The 19791-nt window shown below is 28.2% G+C and overlaps 1 protein-coding gene, 1 long non-coding RNA gene and 1 pseudogene across 10 annotated transcripts; all 3 read right to left on the reverse strand.

Annotated features, from left to right (window-relative positions):
- On the reverse strand, positions 1-5342 carry LOC126852014 (uncharacterized). 6 transcript variants are annotated; one of them, XM_050596474.1, is made up of 10 exons: positions 5271-5342; positions 5045-5167; positions 2821-4068; positions 1896-2026; positions 1595-1821; positions 1191-1484; positions 1021-1071; positions 717-940; positions 471-631; positions 1-390 (listed from the first exon to the last, which is right to left on the reverse strand). In XM_050596474.1, the coding sequence occupies exons 5-9, from the start codon at positions 1809-1811 to the stop codon at positions 554-556; spliced, it is 864 nt and encodes a 287-aa protein (XP_050452431.1). In that variant the 5' UTR covers positions 1812-1821; positions 1896-2026; positions 2821-4068; positions 5045-5167; positions 5271-5342; the 3' UTR covers positions 1-390; positions 471-553. The 6 variants fall into 6 exon arrangements, 5 of the variants coding, with proteins under 5 accessions (XP_050452431.1, XP_050452429.1, XP_050452426.1 ...); XM_050596472.1 differs by having other exon boundaries at positions 471-940; positions 2821-3156; XM_050596469.1 differs by having other exon boundaries at positions 471-940.
- A 3935-nt stretch (positions 5343-9277) lies between these two features.
- LOC126852030 (uncharacterized) lies at positions 9278-10148 on the reverse strand (annotated as a pseudogene).
- A 579-nt stretch (positions 10149-10727) lies between these two features.
- LOC126852065 (uncharacterized) lies at positions 10728-18316 on the reverse strand. 4 transcript variants are annotated; one of them, XR_007687760.1, is made up of 10 exons: positions 18097-18316; positions 17902-17968; positions 15725-15958; positions 15415-15611; positions 15068-15130; positions 14715-14819; positions 14119-14363; positions 13856-14020; positions 13489-13613; positions 10728-13331 (listed from the first exon to the last, which is right to left on the reverse strand). It is a non-coding gene; the product is annotated as an uncharacterized LOC126852065 (long non-coding RNA). The 4 variants fall into 4 exon arrangements; XR_007687761.1 differs by having other exon boundaries at positions 18109-18315; XR_007687762.1 differs by lacking the exons at positions 17902-17968; positions 18097-18316 and adding an exon at positions 16261-17877.
- Positions 18317-19791: the final 1475 nt, after the last annotated feature.

The following is a 19791-nucleotide window of genomic DNA, read 5'->3' on the forward strand; positions in this document are numbered from 1 at the left end:
GTCAAAATCTTTGCGAGTCATGTATGATTCGTTAATTATAACACATTTGTTTAAAATATATAAGTGTGTACCGTTAGAGTAAATCTAATTTAAACAAAAATAGAAACGCAATTCGATTTTTATTTGAAAAAAAAAACAATAAAGCAATTATACTTTTTGTAATTAAAAAAATTGTTAGATAAAGTAAGAAAGAGTCAAAAGCTCATAAACTAATAAGAAAAAAGATTATAATAAAAAATGATTAGCTTTTGAGACATTTAAATAACTTGCGGATTTGCTTCTTCGGAGTCTTTTTGTTGTCTGCTAAGCCTCTGACCACCTTGGCGAAACCATTTTTCGTGATGTCTTCAAACTCTTTGTTTGTGAATTGGTGTTGAGCCAAAATTGTTGCTGAATTATTAAAAAAAATTTACATTAAATTAAATTTTATATTTTATAAATTTATTTATAAATATAAAAATATATTTTACCTTGTATTCCCGTCAATATAGATTTTAAACTACTTATTTTAAAATGATTACGTAGTTTCCAGGATGAAACCTTGACAACTTCATTAGAAAATAAAGTTCGATAAATACGAATTAAATTTTTCTTTAGCGGACCCTCCGCCTATGCAGGATATATACAGCATCTTTAAAAATAAAACATATCAATAATATAATTTCTATTATTCTATTTAAATAAAATCTGCATTTAAATAACTTAATTAAATTTACAAATTTGTTGTACTCATCTGTATTTTCTGATAAACTATTTTCAAAAGCTATTACTTCATTTATGCTCTTAAACGGAAAAGATCTTTGTATATTTGATGTATCCATGGCAGATGCTTTAGACTTATGTTGGTTATGTTGTGTTTCCATGTTTTTTAAACGAGTATCAATAGCTTGTATGTTTAATGAAATTGTAGTTATAGCTGTACATATTTTTTCAAAATTATCTAAAAAATTAATAATATTAAATAAACAATGCCATAAAGAGATATTAATAAGATTATAAGACAAAAAATAAATACAAAACCTTTCATTTTATCTGACATTTCTAACACTAACGTATATACATCCTGCATATCTAAATATTAAAAAAGTATTAGATTACTCACATGATAAACAGTAATAACTATAATTTTAAAAAACTGTTTTATTATAGAGATAAAAAAAATGGAATAAAAGAATTAAAATAAAAATTACTTTTGTGAGGTACTATAGTTCCATCAAGAATTTCCAAATCAATATTATTAATAATTGTTGAATCCAAAATATTTGAGATTGATTGAATATTTTTGGCTGATTGTGAGACATTTGTATCTTTAAGATGTGGTGGATTTGGTATAATTGAACGTGAGTCATCAGAATCAGATTCAGATTCATTGTTATAAACAGTATTTAGTGACCGTTTTGTGCATGACTTCTTTATTTGATTTGTATTACTTTCATCGCTTGAAGAATAATTCGTTGCTCTCTGTCTAGCCTCATCTAATGAATCTTGATTAAAACAAAACAATTTACAAGTTACATTATTTTTTAAAATAATAAAAAAATAATTACATAAGTTCTGAAGTAATAATTACTGAAGTTCTGAAAATATAAATTACCATAATATCTATGAAATTTGATAGGATAAAGTGTCCATTTAGGATCATTAGTAACAGGTGGAGTTTGTTTCACAATAAAGGTGTTAATATTTTTTACCGATGGCCACCAGCATTCTGTTAAATTGGAGGAAAGCCATAAAGATGAAACTTCTGATACGATCTCTTCTTCATTATTCCCATCGCTTGGAAAAGTTACGACAGCGAAATTTTTTACCATTATTAATAATCTGTAAAAAAGGAAAACTTATTAAATAATTTAATATTGTTTTCAATTATATATTCTATCAAAATGAGTACTCGCCATAAACATATTTCTTGTTGGTGCAGTAAAGACAATACCACAGCTTCTTCGTCACATAAAGGCAGTTTTACACATTTTAATTTAATATCAGACAATGGAACAGTAATTAACTCATACTGTGACTCGTTAATCTTTTTAATTCCGATATTTAAAGAGTTTCATGGAATGTGAAAAAATGATTTAATATTTAAATATTTTTTGTCAATAATATAAATCTGTTTATTTTTAAAATAAATTTTCGTAAGTGAAATTATCGTACCATCTAACAAAAGACAACAATTATCAGCAGTTCTTGTATTTAGATAGAAACATTTATATTGAACTGATTTTATTATCTTTTTGCCATTTATAATACATTCTTTTGGTATTGGATAATTCTTTTCTACATTTGTTATATTAAAATTATCTTCTTCTTTACAACGATTGATTAATTGTTCTAATGGCCGACTCGAAGATCTAATTCTTGATTAATTCTTAATTTTTTGCATATAATTTTCGAACTTAAACGCGCTAAATTTATCTAACTCTCCCCATAATTTTACATAAGAACACAAATGAATTAAATTATGAACGTTATATGATATATATTGACGACCATATAATGTGCCGTAATTTTCAACAAAATACAATAATAAACTGTGTGCATAATCAAGCAGTTGTACGCAATATTCTTTGCTACATAAAATTCGAATTGCTATGCTCAAACTCAAAAAAAGAACATATTTATCACGTGATAATTTTTTAAAAAAGATTATTGGCCCAGTATATAATAATAATTGTCTTAATTCGGTGGCTTTAAAGCGATCAACTTCATCTAATTTGCTTGGCTTTCTAGCAAATTCCTTAGGTAAGAATAATGACATAGATAATAAAGAAGTTGAAGCAAGAGTTATCTGAGTTGCAACCATACGAACATTATGTTTACCTTTAATCCAAAACTGCAACAATTTTTTCATTACTCCTAATAGTACGAGATGCATGTAGTCTAAAGGAAATTGAGTAACCATTCCAATATTTAAATCTTCAAGATTTGAAGTGATTTTATGGTGTTCTTCTTGTTTTCTTAATTTAAAAGATTCATCTGATCTTAACATAGCATTAATTTCTGGGTACGTTATTCGATTTTCTATGTAATCTCCCTCTTGAATACAATTTCCGCATCCAAAATACGCATTATGTCCTCTAATTCCCTTGATAAACGATTTTGCAGGAGCATCGCAGATAAATACGTTCAATTTCATAGTTATTTTTTTGCCATATTCTACAATGCCAGTTCGGAAAATTTCAAAACAATCATCCATGAAATATTTCAAAAAAGTATTGCAACATTTTGGCTTTTCAAAACCATGATAAACACCAATTATAAACGGTTCGGTGTAAAAATCTGCAACTATACTACCTAAAATAGGCCAAAATTGACTCCCAGAAGATTTTGTTAAAGGAAGACCATCTACATTTACATTAATATTTATCTGAGATGGTAAATTACTTCGATAATAATGTTTACGAATAGATTTTTTTAAATTCTATCACCTAAACCTGCATGATAATATTTTCCTGATATCATTTCAATAATGTCTACTTGTTTGGGAGTTTGAAACAGAGTTCGAGCATCAATAGGAAGATTATGGCCGTATTTTACTAGAATTTTCAGTAAACTACTAATAGCAGAATGACTGACACGATTTTCAATAACCCATAATCGGATGTCATTAATAAGTTCTGTTTTGGAAAATTTATCACTTGAAATACTTAACTGAGGACTATTTTTATCAATACTAATTTCCGAATGTTCAGAGACTAAATCATGATTATTTTCTGTACACTTATTAATGTTCATTACATTGGAATAATCGAAATCAATTTCTTTTAGTACATTTTGCTGCTGAGGTAATTGTTCGATATTATCTGGCACATTCGATAAATTTACGATATTATTTTGAATTTCCAAATTTGAATTAATAGTCATTTGGCAAATATTACGAAATTTTTTTAAGAAAATACATCGCCGCTTCCTTGGCGTTAAAGAAATAATGTCTAGTCTTAATTTTGATTTGGACATAATATATAATTTTATAAAGCAATAGAAAATAGATGAATTGCGATTATGTACACGAATATAGGTTTGGGTTTGCCTGATATTATTTTGTTTATGTTATATTCTCCTTTATCACTGAAACAATATATAGGAAGCTTATATGGAGAATTAAAAATATTTTGAATAAAAAATGTTTTAAGACGTTTGCAGTTTTTTTTTAAACAAACTAATTCAATAATTAAAATATCATTTATGTAATATTTTAAAGACGCCAATAAAAAATTTTAGAAAAAATGTAATCTATATTTCTTAAATAGTATTTTATTTATATATAAAAAATTTGAAATTTTTTTCTTCACAATTACAGTGAAACCTACATAATTTTTTCAATGTCTTTTAATGTAAATATTTTTGTAATTTCTTTTAGTGTTGTAATCAATTAAACACGAATAATTTTTTTTGGTTACGTTGCATGTTATTATGAATTTATTATAAATTATAAATTAAAGTAATTATATAAGCATATTGCACGCATAATATTTACAATTTTTTAAGACTTATAACTTCATTATGTTATAACTTGTAATAATTAATGCTATCATGTTTAAATATTTTACTTGAATAAAAATCAGTTTACATCAAATTAATTCACGGTCAAATATCAAATTGAAAAATTAAGATTCATACATAAAAAATATTTATTAATTATAAGATTCTATTTCATTTGCAAAAAATTATTATGAAAAAAATCAATAATAAACTTTCAAAATATGTGAATTATTCGAAAAAATATTATATCTACAGTTTTTTCTAATGCAGATATCTTGCTCAACAATATAAGTTATATATTTCATAACTGATATCATTTATCATTGGGATAACCATTATGATCATTATAAAAAAATTGTAGACCGGAATTTAGTGTGCAATGCAATACAAAATAAATCTATAATTAAGAGATGATGTAACTTTACACTCGAAATGTTCAAGCTTCTGATTCAAAAAATAGTGCAAATAAAAGATTTCTTGTTTTTCTCATTAAATGACTGTGCAACAAATATTGTAAAAAAACATGAGGAAAATAATGTTGCATAAAATAAATCGTACTCACTATAAAAATGCCAAAATATATAAATAATGAGGCAAAACTAGGTGTATCTTTCGCCGGCACGAGGTCCTTTGTCCTTTGTTAGGCGCACGCGATTTTCACGTGGTACGCTGTATCTTTTGTTCACTGCACAAGAGGAATTCAATCTTTAGCATAGATTTTTTACCACAAGACAACAATTATCACTTGTTGGCATTAATTATTAAGTGAATTTTTATTTCATACTTACCAATATCTCGATACTGTTCACACTTTTAACACAATTTTTTAGCACGCACGACTACTGTTTTCGTAGATGTGGTAGATGTTTTCGTAGATATCTGCGTTAGAAAAAACTGTAGATATAATATTTTTTCGAATAATTCACATATTTTGACAGTTTATTATTGAATTTTTTCATAATAATTTTTTGCAAATGAAATAGAATCTTATAATTAATAAATATTTTTTATGTATGAATCTTAACATATTGAAAAGTAAAACCTAACGCACAGAAGCACGGGATGCTTTGTACAATGATTGCGCACTTGCACGTATTATACTTAATGCGACTAAGCCAATCACAGACTTATCCCATAAGAGCATGTTCACATAACTTATACCGATGCATAATGTAGAGAAAAGCTTACTAATTTTGCACAAAGAACATAAGTAATTTCAGTAACGTATATTTACTTAGTAATTACATATCATTCTATATATTATAATTGAACAAAATAGAATTATAACGTATCAGTCAATAACGTAATGAATCTGTAAAGCGGGGAGCACACACTTTTGCATAAGCGCATAACCATAAAGAAATTGATTGGTCCACAAATATATGCATAAGGAAATGAACCAATCAATTTCCTTATGCTTATAATTATGCGCTTATGCAAAAGTGTGTGCTCCCCGCTTAATTGTTACATAGAAATGTTATGTAATTTTGTCGTTACTCTGTTATGTAACATTTATTCAATTTGATGAACATAAATGTGTATACTCTAAAAGTTTCGTAAATGCTACGTAACTCTAACGACGTAATTGAAACGTTATAATAAATACATAACATTTATGAATTTTGATGAATGTAAACGTGTATACTCTAAAAGTTTTATAAATGCTACATAACTCTAACGACATAAGTGTAACGTTATTAATGTTAAATACGTAACATTTATGTATTTTGGTGAATGTAAACATGTATACTCTAAAAACTTCATAAATGTTATGTAAGTTTAACGATATAATTATAACGTTATTTTAAACATGTAACATATTAATATTATTTTATTGATATCAATGTATACATTTTTGTTAAAACCCTGTAAAAAAATTCGTAAAGGAAGAGAATCTTTCATTTTCTTGTTTCTGCATAATTCTCTTCCTTTTACGAATTCTTTTTACAAGGTTTTAACAAAAATGTATACATTGACATCAATAAAATAATATTACATATTTAAAATAACGTTACAATTATGTCGTTAAAGTTACATAACATTTATGAAGTTTTTAGAATACACACATTTACATTCATCAAAATTCATAAATGTTATGTATTTATTATAACGTTTCAATTACGTCGTTAGAGTTACGTAGCATTTACGAAATTTTTAGAGTATACACATTTACATTCACTAAAATACATAAATGTTACGTATTTAGCATTACGTTTCAATTATGTTGTTAAAGTAACGTAGCATTTACGAAACTTTTAGAGTATGCACATTTACGTTCACCAAATTGCATAAATGTTATATAACAAAGTAACAACAAAATTACATAACAATTCTATGCAACAATTATAGATTCATTACGTTATTGATATAACTGATACGTTATAGTTTCATTTTAATGATCTGTAATATATATACATATAGAACATTATGTAATTGTTACGGAAATGAGCCCTGAGTGTTTACTGGGTATATATCACCGTATATATAATATATACAATAATAATTATATCACCGTATGCGGGTTAGCCTGAGTAGAAAAGTTCTATACTATTTTGCGATTTTTGCAATAATTAAAGGGAAATTAATTTTAAAACATCTGTAAATTTGCGCAAATATAAGCGCGTGACGAGAAAAGAGATTTTAGACTCAATTACACTCATGTTATTTTAGCTTTAAGTGAAACTTAAGACTTTTAACTTAGTAATAAACAATATTATTTGGCTTTGGACTTTACATATTACTATAGATTATTTAATCATTGATTAACTTATATTTTATAACACTTTTCTCTTTTATTATAATACATACTCATTTACTGATCAAATTTGATCCTTATTTTAGCAATCATTTATATGGGCAGCATAAGTACAGATTTTTTTAAGAATCTTAACTCTTAATTGTTTGAAATAGAAAATACAACAAATTTTAACAAGATGCATCGTACTTTGATTTATTAATTTATTTGAATATTCAAAATATGTATATCCGATAAATTTCTACGTGTGTTCGAGATTGCAGCAATCTCGAACTTAGCATGTTGTTGCGAGGCGGCATTTCTGCGATCGAGCGAAAACGCGCGGCATCAATAAACACCGTCGCCCTTCTCAAAGGATCTAAGATGAAATTGTGACAAACAAGTCACATAAAAACTGTCGACGGAAGTGAGCGAATTTCGGGAACCTTCTGGATCCTTCGAGAAGGTGACGACCTGATAAAAGCGAGCCGACAACCGAGCTCGGCGCAGTCCGCTAAAAACAATCGACGCGTACACGCTATCCGAGTGATAATATAAATTCAGTTTCATTTATAGAAATAGTCGTATATTTCAGTGCCGTTGTGTGACTACCGGAGTTATTCCGAGACAGACGATTTATCGCTGTTCGTCCGCCGCGAATTATAGTCGTATGACACGTATAATTACTCTTGTAAAAAGTGTACAGATTCTATTCGTCTTAGAATCAAGCGCGTCTCGATACTCGCGGGTGCGTTTGTCCGTCGGCCGTCTCATTTCGCGCTTGTCTTTTCGGAGCACGCTCGCTCGCACGTTCACACATAACTTTCGCGCACAACGTGCTAATTTAAATTAAATGAATAATTTATTTAAAAAAATAGATTATTCATTTAATTTAAATTAGCACGTGGAAATTTATCGGATATACATATTTTGAATATTCAAGTAAATTAATAAATCAAAGTACGATAATGCAAGAATATATTTCAATATTGCAACACGCACTTCTTTCGTTTCAAAGAAATATATTTAATAAATCATATATCTCTTTTATTAAATTATAATATGTAAAACTACTATATAAATTGTAAAGCATCACAAAATTATGTTATTTGTAATATGTAAGTACATATTATTATTCATGTTTTATTAAACTTCTGCTGTCCAAAGTTTAAAAAAAATATAGCATCTTGTTAAAATTTGATGGCTAAATGTGCTTTCTTGTAATAAATGTCTTTTACTCGTTGAATTAAATAACAATTCAACAAAAATTAATAATAAAAATTTTTCTTATGTGTAATACTATTCGGAAATAAGAATCAGATTTTTGGAACTATAATATGAGTAACTGTAATAAAAACGTTTTTATTTTTCTTTGATTTGCAAATTTTATAATAGTTATAATTAATTAAATAATTATAACTCTAATTATAAGGAATCACAAATTGTTATATACAGCCATTTGGTCATTTGTGTCCATATTTCTATATATACCTATTTATGTGTACATATATAAAATATATTATATATTGAGGTTTTTTTCTTGATATTTTTTTGCACATCATAATAAGTTTTATGAATACAATAATAAATCTTTATCATCTTTAGTACATCGATATAATCGATATCATCGATAGCTCAGTATTATAAAGTTTTTCACATAAATGTGAATGTTGATATATTAGTAGGACATAAATACACATTATGTGATATTTGTCCAAATATATCCTATCCAGCTCATGAATTGATCGCCTCTGGCATATATTTTTGAACACACAAATTGCATCTTGTGTGAAATAACAACCAGCTCACGAATTGATCGCCTCTGGCATTGATTTAACACACATGCAAATCGTATCTTGTGACCAGCTCACGAATTAATCGCCTCTGGCATATATTTTTAACCAAAGCGCACATCAAAACGCATTTGGTGTGAAATATTTTTAAAACAACCAGCTCACAAATCGCCTCTGGCTAATTACTATACCAGTAACTACTATTTTAAAATACTAATATAATATATATGTAAATACATAATATATATAATTGTTGTATGTGTAAATGTTTTATGATATTCTATTGTCTTCGTATAAGAAAACTTTCATTTGTCCGTCTGTTACAATTGATATCCAGGAAGCACATTCTCCCATCAATATATTCACCTTCAGTTGTACATTTTGTACAACTGAAATAACCGGTATGTCCTTTTGTGGCAGTTACAAAAGATTTTGCAGATGCATCAGCAATTAAAGAATGTATGAATACACATGTATGTCTCCTTTACATTCAAGTCCTTCAGTAACAAGAATTTTCGCTTCGTCCACAAAATCACGCAAAACCTCGTTACAATCATACGGTTTCTTGGAACCAAAATAACAGCCAATACTAAAAATGTCACAAAGGCTCGGTGATATCCAGCCTTTATGACATTTTTATAAATAGGCCACAATTGATTAGTAGAGGATTTTGAAATTGGCAGCCCATCTATGCTGATTTGTATTTGAACTACATCAACGTCATCTTGACTTTTTTGTAGAAACGCCATTATTCCTGATCTTAAGCCATGAAAGTATTCCCCTGGTGTAACTTTCCGTATGTTAGTATATTGTGATGTTTTCATTAATGTTTTAGAGTTTCTCGGCAAATAGCTATCAAAGCCACGTTTTCTTAAAATTGACAATAATGCAGTAATGCTGTATGTGATATCTGAAATTGTACTGCCCAGTTTGTTAAATCGTCTCTAATTGATGCAGCAGTAGACAAACTTCTATGTCTAGCATTCTCATCGTTATTAAAATAAGTGCGATCGGACATAATAAATCCTCCAAATTTGAACTACTGTTGTAATCGAGATTATATACAACATTTTCTTTGTCAGAAATATTATGTTGAATATTACATTGTTGTGGCGGTTTATTTCTTAGTGCAATATTTGTTGCCTACAGTCCAACTTTAAACTTTAAACTTTGGACAGCAGAAGTTTAATAAAACATATAAATAATAATATGTACTTACATATAACAAATAATATAATTTTGGGATGCTTTATAATTTATAGTAGTTTTACACATTATAATTTAATCAAAGAGAGATATGATTTATTAAATATATTTCCTTGAAACTCGATAGAAGTGCGTGCTACATTGTGCGTTTTAGCATTGAAATATACTTTTACATCATCGTATCTACTTTGATCTATTTAAATATTCAAAATATGTATATCCGATAAACTTTGATACCACGTGCAACATGCTAATTTAAATTTAATAAATAATTTATTTTAAATTGTTTTCCATTTCAAAAAATAAAGAGTCATGATTCTTAAAATTAATATTTATGATACACTTATACATTATTTATCATTATTATATGATATACTTATACATTATTAATTATACATTATTGATAAAATAAGGGATCAAATTTGATTAGTGAATGGGTATACATTATAGAAAAAGAGAAAAGTGTTATTAAATATATAAGTTAATCAAAGATTAAATTATAATCTAAAGTCTAAAGTCAAAAATAAAATAATATTGTTTATTATCAAGCCAAAAGTTTTAAGCCAAAATAACATTGGTGTCTGGGTCTAAAAATGTCTTTTCTCATCATGCGTTTATATCCGCGCAAATTGATAGATGTTTTAAAATTAATTTCTCTTCAATTATTGCAAAAATCTTAAAATAGTAAAGGACTTTCCTGACTCGATCTAACCTGCTCTCTCTGCATACGGTGATACAGTTGTTACCGTGCGCCTACATCCTACATACATGTAAATATACAAATAAATATTTAAATGCGTTATAAAGTTTTTATATTTTTATGATTTTCAAATAATTTTTTTTAAAATTAATTAAAAAATAAAATATTTGAAGAAAATAAAATGTTCTAAAAAAAGTAAAAAAGTATTATTAAAACCGTTAAATGCAATATAATTTTTACCAATAATATTATTTAAGGAGCAATTTAATATTTTTGACGCATAAAATAATTTTGGTTTAAATTCCAAAAAAATGTTTTTAATTTCTTTCAAAATTTTATCCATACTAAAAAGCATGTATATTGCATAATTTTTTAATGCTTTACAACTGTGTATATAAGTTTGAACAAACAAAATATCTCGCGTTTAAATAATGCCGCTAAATATTACTTTAACTCACACATTTTTGCTTTGTTGTTGTGTAACCGTTGAACTTTGACAATGTATAAAATGCATTTTAATTAATCATATGCTTGTATTGTCAACCACTCATTTTTCTCGAAGGTGAAGCTTTTATATATTGAGTTATACAGTTCATTATTAAACAGTTCATATCTGATTTAACATAGAATGGCATGTTTTGCTCTACGATATAATTACGATAAATTATCATCGAATTATCCAGTTTTCATAGTTCTGTTGTTATTAACATCGTTTTATAGTATTAATTTCAATAAAAATATTATTTGAAAATTGAACGTGATTAGTACAAATTTTCTTATTTCACATATTTTTTTTTATTTATTTTTATTTTTTTTATTTTTTTTATTTATTTTTTATTATTTAATTTTTAGTAAATAATCTTAAAGATTTTTTCTGTGTGTAACTGAATCATGTACACAATATAGTGCGCATAATTAGAGCATATATGAAATAATGTTTATATATTTATCAGTTTTCTTTTTGATCTAAATATTCTAAAAATCTGCGTTATGTTTTTATTCTGCTAATTTTTTTATTTAATCTGCTTTTCTATCTTGAAACTCAAAATACAAAAATTTTTTGCATTGTTTAATAATAACAATGCTATATTTTGTTTTTTAATAATTATTCCGACATAATAATAATACATTTGCATATTCATTAGTTATTTAAAAAAAAAGCAATCCACTCTATAATCTAGTTTGCAGATAGCAGAATTAGATTGAATTATTCAACTTTCTATTCTCTCACCTATATCTGGCAGCTGCGACACGCATCCATTTTATATTTAAACTTTTACACATCAAAAATTATATCGTTCATTTTTCTGCGAAATTTGGAATAATACAAGATTATATAAACTGTGTCTCTTGTAGACAATATACGCAAGCAAAGCAGTAAATATTGTTAGTGATTCGTAAATATAATTTAGTCCATTGATTAAGAATATTATAGCGTAATTATTCACATGAAATCCAATTAATCTAGAATAATTTTTGTTTAGAATCCTTGGAAAAGTTCAGAGATATTTCAACGTGTATATGATGACTATATGAGCAAATAGCAATCTCATTTCTATGGTTTCCCGATGAAATCTATACAAAATTTACACGAATTATACACACGTGCATACAAATTCATTTACATACTAAATAAGTGTCTAAAAAAATATAATTTTGTGACACATTTAGCATTTCATTTTCACAGACATTTGACCAGATTTTGAGCGCACTTTAACGTTTTCAAAATCCATTAGTGATTTTTTTAAATTTTATATCGAATATTCCACAGCGCTGGAAGAAGTAACCATTTTGAGTTCTAATAACTTAACCATGCTATCATCTCATTATATAACGCGCATTTACTTTTCTTTGATATATCCGCACGTCTTCATTTATATTATTAAGTAAAACACTATATCTTTTTATATATTTTAATCTTTAATATTTCGACTCAATTTAACTAAAAGACTTGAAAAAAACTAACTAAATATAATTTATAATGGAAATGGTTTACGAATACAAAAATTGCTGTTATTGCCTTCGTTTCGACAACTTTCACTTTCATTGTCCACTATAAAACTATACGAGCGATTGCAGTCACATTTTCTCTTATGATCGCGTCCCATGCTAAGTCAACGAACGACACGATCTTGTCGTGGTTGTACGTCTGCACATTCAGCTCTTCCTCGAGCGCTACATAAAGCATAGCAAAGTCTTCCTTCAGTGGATGAAACTTTTCCATAACCCCGGACGATGATAGCAGATATGTGGGCAATTAAAATCTTATGTTAGGATAGCCTAATATGTACGGCTGCGGTTGATCGGATGCACAGGCGTTATACGAATATTCGTCGGTGTCACATGAGCGTTCAGCAATTGCATATAATAATTGTTGCTTCGATGTAAAAATTATGCTTCTGGCAACTGATTATTGCTGAAACAATGAAACACACATTCTTTTTAGTTTGGAGTTTAATGTCTATCGACAGAGAAAGTGCGCAATATCTTTGAAATACCCTGTACACATAATTATAAAGATATATGAAACAGATAGCTATTTATTAGCAAATATATTTAACATAAATTCTTACCTGCGTCGAATTACTTTGCCGCCGTTTTTCATTCTCGAATCTGTGTTTCGCGTGTCGAAACCAATCTTTACATTTTGTTTCAAAATCTTTCTCTGTGACATTAGGGAATGTCTTCCTGATGACTTCTACAAGAAACAGTTTATTAATGTTTTATTTTCTGTATTTTCATACTATGTAATAGAAATGCTTCTTCATGTCTTCGCGATATCATAACATTACAGTAAGCGAAAAAAATGTTTTAAAAAATTTAATTATTAGAATTGTTAAAACATTGAATAAATAAACTAATTTGTTTATGTGGAAATTTTAACATGCAGTGGTATTTTAATATCCAAAAATGTGTTTAATAAAAACTATTTTTGCTTACTAAACATTAATTTCATTATCTCTAAATGATGAAGTTTTCGTTTTCCCTTTCCTCCCACCCAACTGTACAAACTAGCTACTTCATTCGTAAAAATATATATTATATAAGCATTCTTTTAACCATTTCTTCGTAAGTACATCCACCAATAGCTGCCAATATGCTGAACTGAAATATTTTAAAAGCATACATAAAACAAATGTATATTAGTATGTTAGCAAATGAATGCTAGTATATTTGTATATATGTTACTTTACATAACTCACCATACGCTCTTTTAATCCTTCTTCATTTGAAAAAAGCATGCATTGTAAATATTCTAGTTCTTCTACAGTTTTCAGAGGGAGAGACAATTTGCTTCATTCATTTGGCAAAGGGCTATGACATTCTCGCGTCAGATTGGAACCATTATTTGAATTCATTTTAGTCAATATAAGTTGATATTGCTCAATGAGTTGATTTATGTCAAATTTTATATCTGCTAACGTTCTATCCATACGATGAAGATAATCTGAAAATAACACAAATATATATAATATATATAATATATATAATATAAATAAAGCTACATTGTGACTCGTTTTCGGTAAAGCATAATTTTTGAACTACTATTCTCAGTTAAATGGACAGTAAACAAATGTTTCATTTCCATTGACATTTTAGAAAATATTAGCATTCAAGATAAAAAAATATATTTTTCGATATAAACTTTTATATTTACTAAATTTAAAAAAAAAGTAAAATATTTTTGTTTTAAACAGAATTGCGTTCATTAATCATCTAAAACTAATTTAAGCTAAAAAAAAATTGCTAATTGACATTTTGTCTGAAAATATATAATATCGAATTATGTTCTACTTACTTTCAATTGTAATATATTCTTCATTTCCTTTTTGTGTATGGTTATCTCTTTTGGGTATCTCTCTATGGGAGATGGGAGATCCTTGGATATCTCCTTTGTATATATCTAAAAGAGTATATAAAGGCCGTGTTCCGATATTACTGTCAGTACTGGAAATCTATAGTTCACGTAACGTGACCTATAGATTTTCAGTGTTGGCAGTAATATCGGAACACGGGAATAATTGTATTAGCAGTGTATATACATATATTTAAAAAAATTTACAATACAGATTATTTAAAATAAAAAATAGTCAGTTAAAGAATTGCTAATTGACATCTTGACTGAAAATATACTATATTGAATTGGCCTACTTAATTTTAATATATTCTTTAGTTCCTTTTTGGGTATGTTGCGTGCATCTCCTTTGTACGTATCTGAAAAAGTATATAAAATTGTATATATGAGTGTACATACATATATTTATAAAATCTTATAATACAGAAGATTATTTAAAATATAAAAGACGATATTAATATCGTGATATTATTAACGGTTTATCAGAATTCTAAATATTCTTTAAATATGTCACTGCTCGACTATAAAGCCAGATTTAAATGTTTTTATTTTTCAGACTTTTCCAATGAATATTCAATGACCTCAAACGTATACGAATATTTCAAAATACACGCGTAATAAAAACAATTTTAATATTACTTACTCGTATAAACAACTATAGGTGCTTTCGGATATGATGGTAGGCGGAGAGGATCACTATCATGATCATCATCGCTTTCATCATCATCAATATCAATCTGTTTTCTGGCTCTGATTTTTCTTTGTGCTTTGTCGTCAGTATCGGTATTAATATCGGAATTCATTTCTGCTTTTTTTAGTTTATTGCTTGACTGTAGGAGTCTATAAAAATATAACATATCTATAATAATCTTTATAAACAATATGTTTTTCGTAATTGTTTGCAAACTACACATAGACAGCAAGTTAAGAATCCTTGTGATACGTTCACTTACCATATATACCAAATACTCTTTTAATTGGATACATCAACCAATTATCTTGACGCGTTTGTCGTTTCTTTTATTGCTTTAATGATATCTGTTGATCTGTTTTATAATTGGGATACCAACATTTGTTGATATCTTTTTGTACCCAATTATTAGGTACTACTTGTATTCCATCCTCAAATTCTAGTAAATGGAATAGATCGTTTGGAAGAGCCATCTTGCAAATAAAATATATTAAACCTAAAAGATACATACAATGTATACAACGTATCAACGGGACATATAAAGAACCGACATACGTACATTATGCATCAATGGTAGAAGTACGAATGTATTACAAAAATTGAATTTTACATATTTTATTGTAACAGAAGTTAGAGGCCAGATCGATAAATTTTCACATTCTGTTGCCTTATATATTCTCAACAAGGAGAAATTACATGGTTCAGTATACAGATCATTCAAATTGATGAATTTTCGACCAATAATTCAAAGATCATTAGTAGCATTAGTGACAATATTCTCTATGATAACAATCGAACAATCGTTTAAACCACAACAGTTATTTGGATCATGAATAGAGAGAGTGAAATCTACTCTTGAAAATGTTGAATATTGAGGACCATTTATTCCAGGTAAAATTGGACTCGCAATGTGTGTTCCATGTACCACCACTCATTTTTCTATGTTCTTTTTCAAACGATGAGCAATATTCCATTTCTGTTAAACGATTGTGGATTTTTTGTAAGGGACGTTCAACTCTTCTAAGAAACTGTTTTATTTTTTTTAAATAATTTTAATATCGAAAAGTGCTGAACGTATCTAAAGATCCAAATTTTCTAACATCATCTGCTAAATAAAATAGTGCATGTATATTGTAAGATGTATGCTGTGACCTATATAAGATTATGAATGACTGCACAAAGTGTTGTAGTAAAGATTCCGCATAAGTAATATGTAAAAGATCTGGAGAACACAATAGCCGAATGGCTACATGCAATGTTAAAAAATTCCTGTAGATATTTTTCTTAATATAATTCTTCAAAATAATGGGACCAGTATATAAAAGTAAAAGTCTCAACTCTGTGGCTTTCTATAAACTCAAGAAATGTAATTCCCGCGGCTTACGAACAAATTCGGATATCGATGGCTGCATTTCAATTAACAATTTCGAAAAGCTGCTTACTGATCGTGTCGGCAATCGAACATTTAACGGCCCAGATAACCAAAAATTCAAAATTTTCTTGATCACACCAATGCAAACCAAGTGCATATAATCCAACGGAATATGAGTTATCATTCCAAAATTCGGTATATCTAATAAAATACTCCACCACATCAGACATACGATAGCACGAAGGAATAAGAAAGACATGCATTTCACGTAAAAATGATCATATTAAGTAATGTAAGTACACCCAAGTTTGAAATAATAAAGAACTATAGAAAACAGAACAAAATTAAAGCAAGCATTTCAAAACTCAAAACAACTCTTAACAATTTTTATCACCAGATCAAAAATTGTAGTTCCATAAAAAAACCTTCATAAAATAAGTTTTTATGGTATGAAGGGTAAACCACTGTGGCAATCATTTCATTAGAAATATGTTGCGGCAAAACAGTAACAATTGCAATAAAATAGATGTTAGCAATACGCTAGCAATATGCCAGCAATATGCTAGCAATACATAGCAATACTTCGCAATAATTAGCAATACGTAAGAATATATCGACATTAATACAATAGTGTAGTATGAGAAAACTACTTTAATTTTAAATTTATCTCAAGTGTATATACAGCAAGTATTTAATCTATATTCTCCTTACTTTCAGGTAAATAACTCAATCACTTTTATTTTCTAAACAAAGTAGCTAAATTAACAATGTTGTCAACAGAATCAGAATCAATCCAAGTTTTTGTAACAAGTTGCAGTTATAAATATAAAATATAATTATATTTATTCGATCCAAAGCCACAGCTAATGTAACACGATGAGAATAATTTTCAATGAAAACTGAAAACGCAAATCAAGATATATGACTTTATCATTGCCATTAGTTATAAATAAAGATAAAAAAAGATAACAAGGCAAACGTATATAAGGCAAACTTTTTATAATTGAAAAAACAAGATTGCGAGAAGATATTTAATTACAACAAATAAGAACATATGAAAGACATACCTGACAAATCCCGATACCAAAATGAAATCTAACACACGTAGTCTCTTTGACTATTGAAACTGATGCACTGCAAACAAAATAATATACAAATTAATTAAAATATATTCAACTCTTAAAATAGATATATCAAATATATTATGCATCAACGATTTTTTAATGTATTTTATAAGGTAATCAGAGAAAAAGACAATATACTTTCAGAAATACGTGCGGAAAAATGCGCCAAACGATGTACGATGCATAAATATGATTTTCATGAATACGATAATCACTGAAATCGATCACGGTTTCACGTGTCTCGAAGAACAATGGCCTTGATGTCTTCCTCAGCGGCTTCACCGGCTTGACTCAGCAGCTCACGCGATCTCCAATTAGCCAATCGCGTGATAGATCATATGCGCGTAATAACATTTCGCAGTCAAAAGCGCTATGAATTGAAAAGTGGCCAATCAACGGCGAAATAGCCGCGACGCGCGCAACTATCGGGACTTGCATACATATTATAAAAGTATACGAACTAATCTAAAAAGATGTTCTTTTGCTTTCTTGAGATGATGAACGAAAAAGAACCAAAAGAATTTAACGTTCATTGCGTAATTGAACAAATATTATAACGCTACGTGTCAGCGCATTATGATCGATATAATATGGCAGTGATGTTCCAAAAAATACTAAAAAATAAGATAAATGTATTAGTATTACATACGTAATACTATGTAAAATATCGAATAGTTATAACATTAATTATGTATAAAAAAGATTCAAATAACTATTCAAATATGAATTTCTAATTAATATATGGATGTTCAAAAAATATCTCCGGTAAAACGTTTTACGGAGATGAATTACATATATGTAGATAACACGTGGATCTCTAATAAATATGTTTGGTAGCTACTTGATGGACATGATTATGTGGATAACACGTAAATATGTAATGAATATCTTTGGTAGCTTTTTGGTGGACATAGATATGTGGATAACACGTGAATATATAATAAATATCTATGGTAGCTTTTTGGTGGACATGGATATGTGGACAACACGTGAATATCTAATAAATATCTTTGGTAGCTTCTTGGTGGATATGGATATATGGATAATGTGTGCACATCCATTAGATATCCTCGCTAATTATTTGAGAGATATAGATATTTTATTCATCTATTAGATGTCTACTAGTTAATCATAGTAGACATGGATAGAAATTAGATATGCAGATATTCACTAGATATCTATTCGATATTCTCTTCTGTGTGGGGTGGGGGCGAAAGAGTCGGGAACGTAGACACTTATGAGGAAATTAATTATTATTTATTTATTTATTTTTTTTTCTTGCTGTGTGATAATATTCGGCCTCGATCCGTGGTCCTCTGCGTTTCCAATCATAGTCCTAGTATGGTGAGCTAAATAGAATCTTGATAGAGTAAGGTTAAATGAGGTATTTATGATGAGAGGCTGCCGCCGCCATGTTGAACTCCGCTGCGTGGATAGTTATAGATTGGAAAATAATTATTATATATTTACTTATTTTTTCTGCTGAGTGGCAATAGTCGGTCTCGAACTTGAGTCCTCTGCGATCCCGAGCAAGATCCTAGTATGGTTGGCTATCTTATTATAATAAGAGAAAGTGACGAGTGTTTGCCGTCGCCATGTTAAGCCCTGAGCCAACCACGTGGACGATTTATAGGTTGGAAAATTATCTTCTACATGTTGTCTCTGAGACGTGGGTCTTGGCGGACATGTGTCGTGTAGAGGAAGACGGCCCATGACTCATCGGGAAAAATGACATTAACGCTAGTATGACTTATGATGAAAGTGATTGTTATTGTTGAAAGAGAATAGAGATATGCGTCGGTGTAAAAAGGAAGAAAGGAAAGAAAAAAAATT

This window comes from Cataglyphis hispanica, chromosome 9 (assembly GCF_021464435.1).
Source record: "Cataglyphis hispanica isolate Lineage 1 chromosome 9, ULB_Chis1_1.0, whole genome shotgun sequence".
Classification (NCBI taxonomy): domain Eukaryota; kingdom Metazoa; phylum Arthropoda; class Insecta; order Hymenoptera; family Formicidae; genus Cataglyphis; species Cataglyphis hispanica.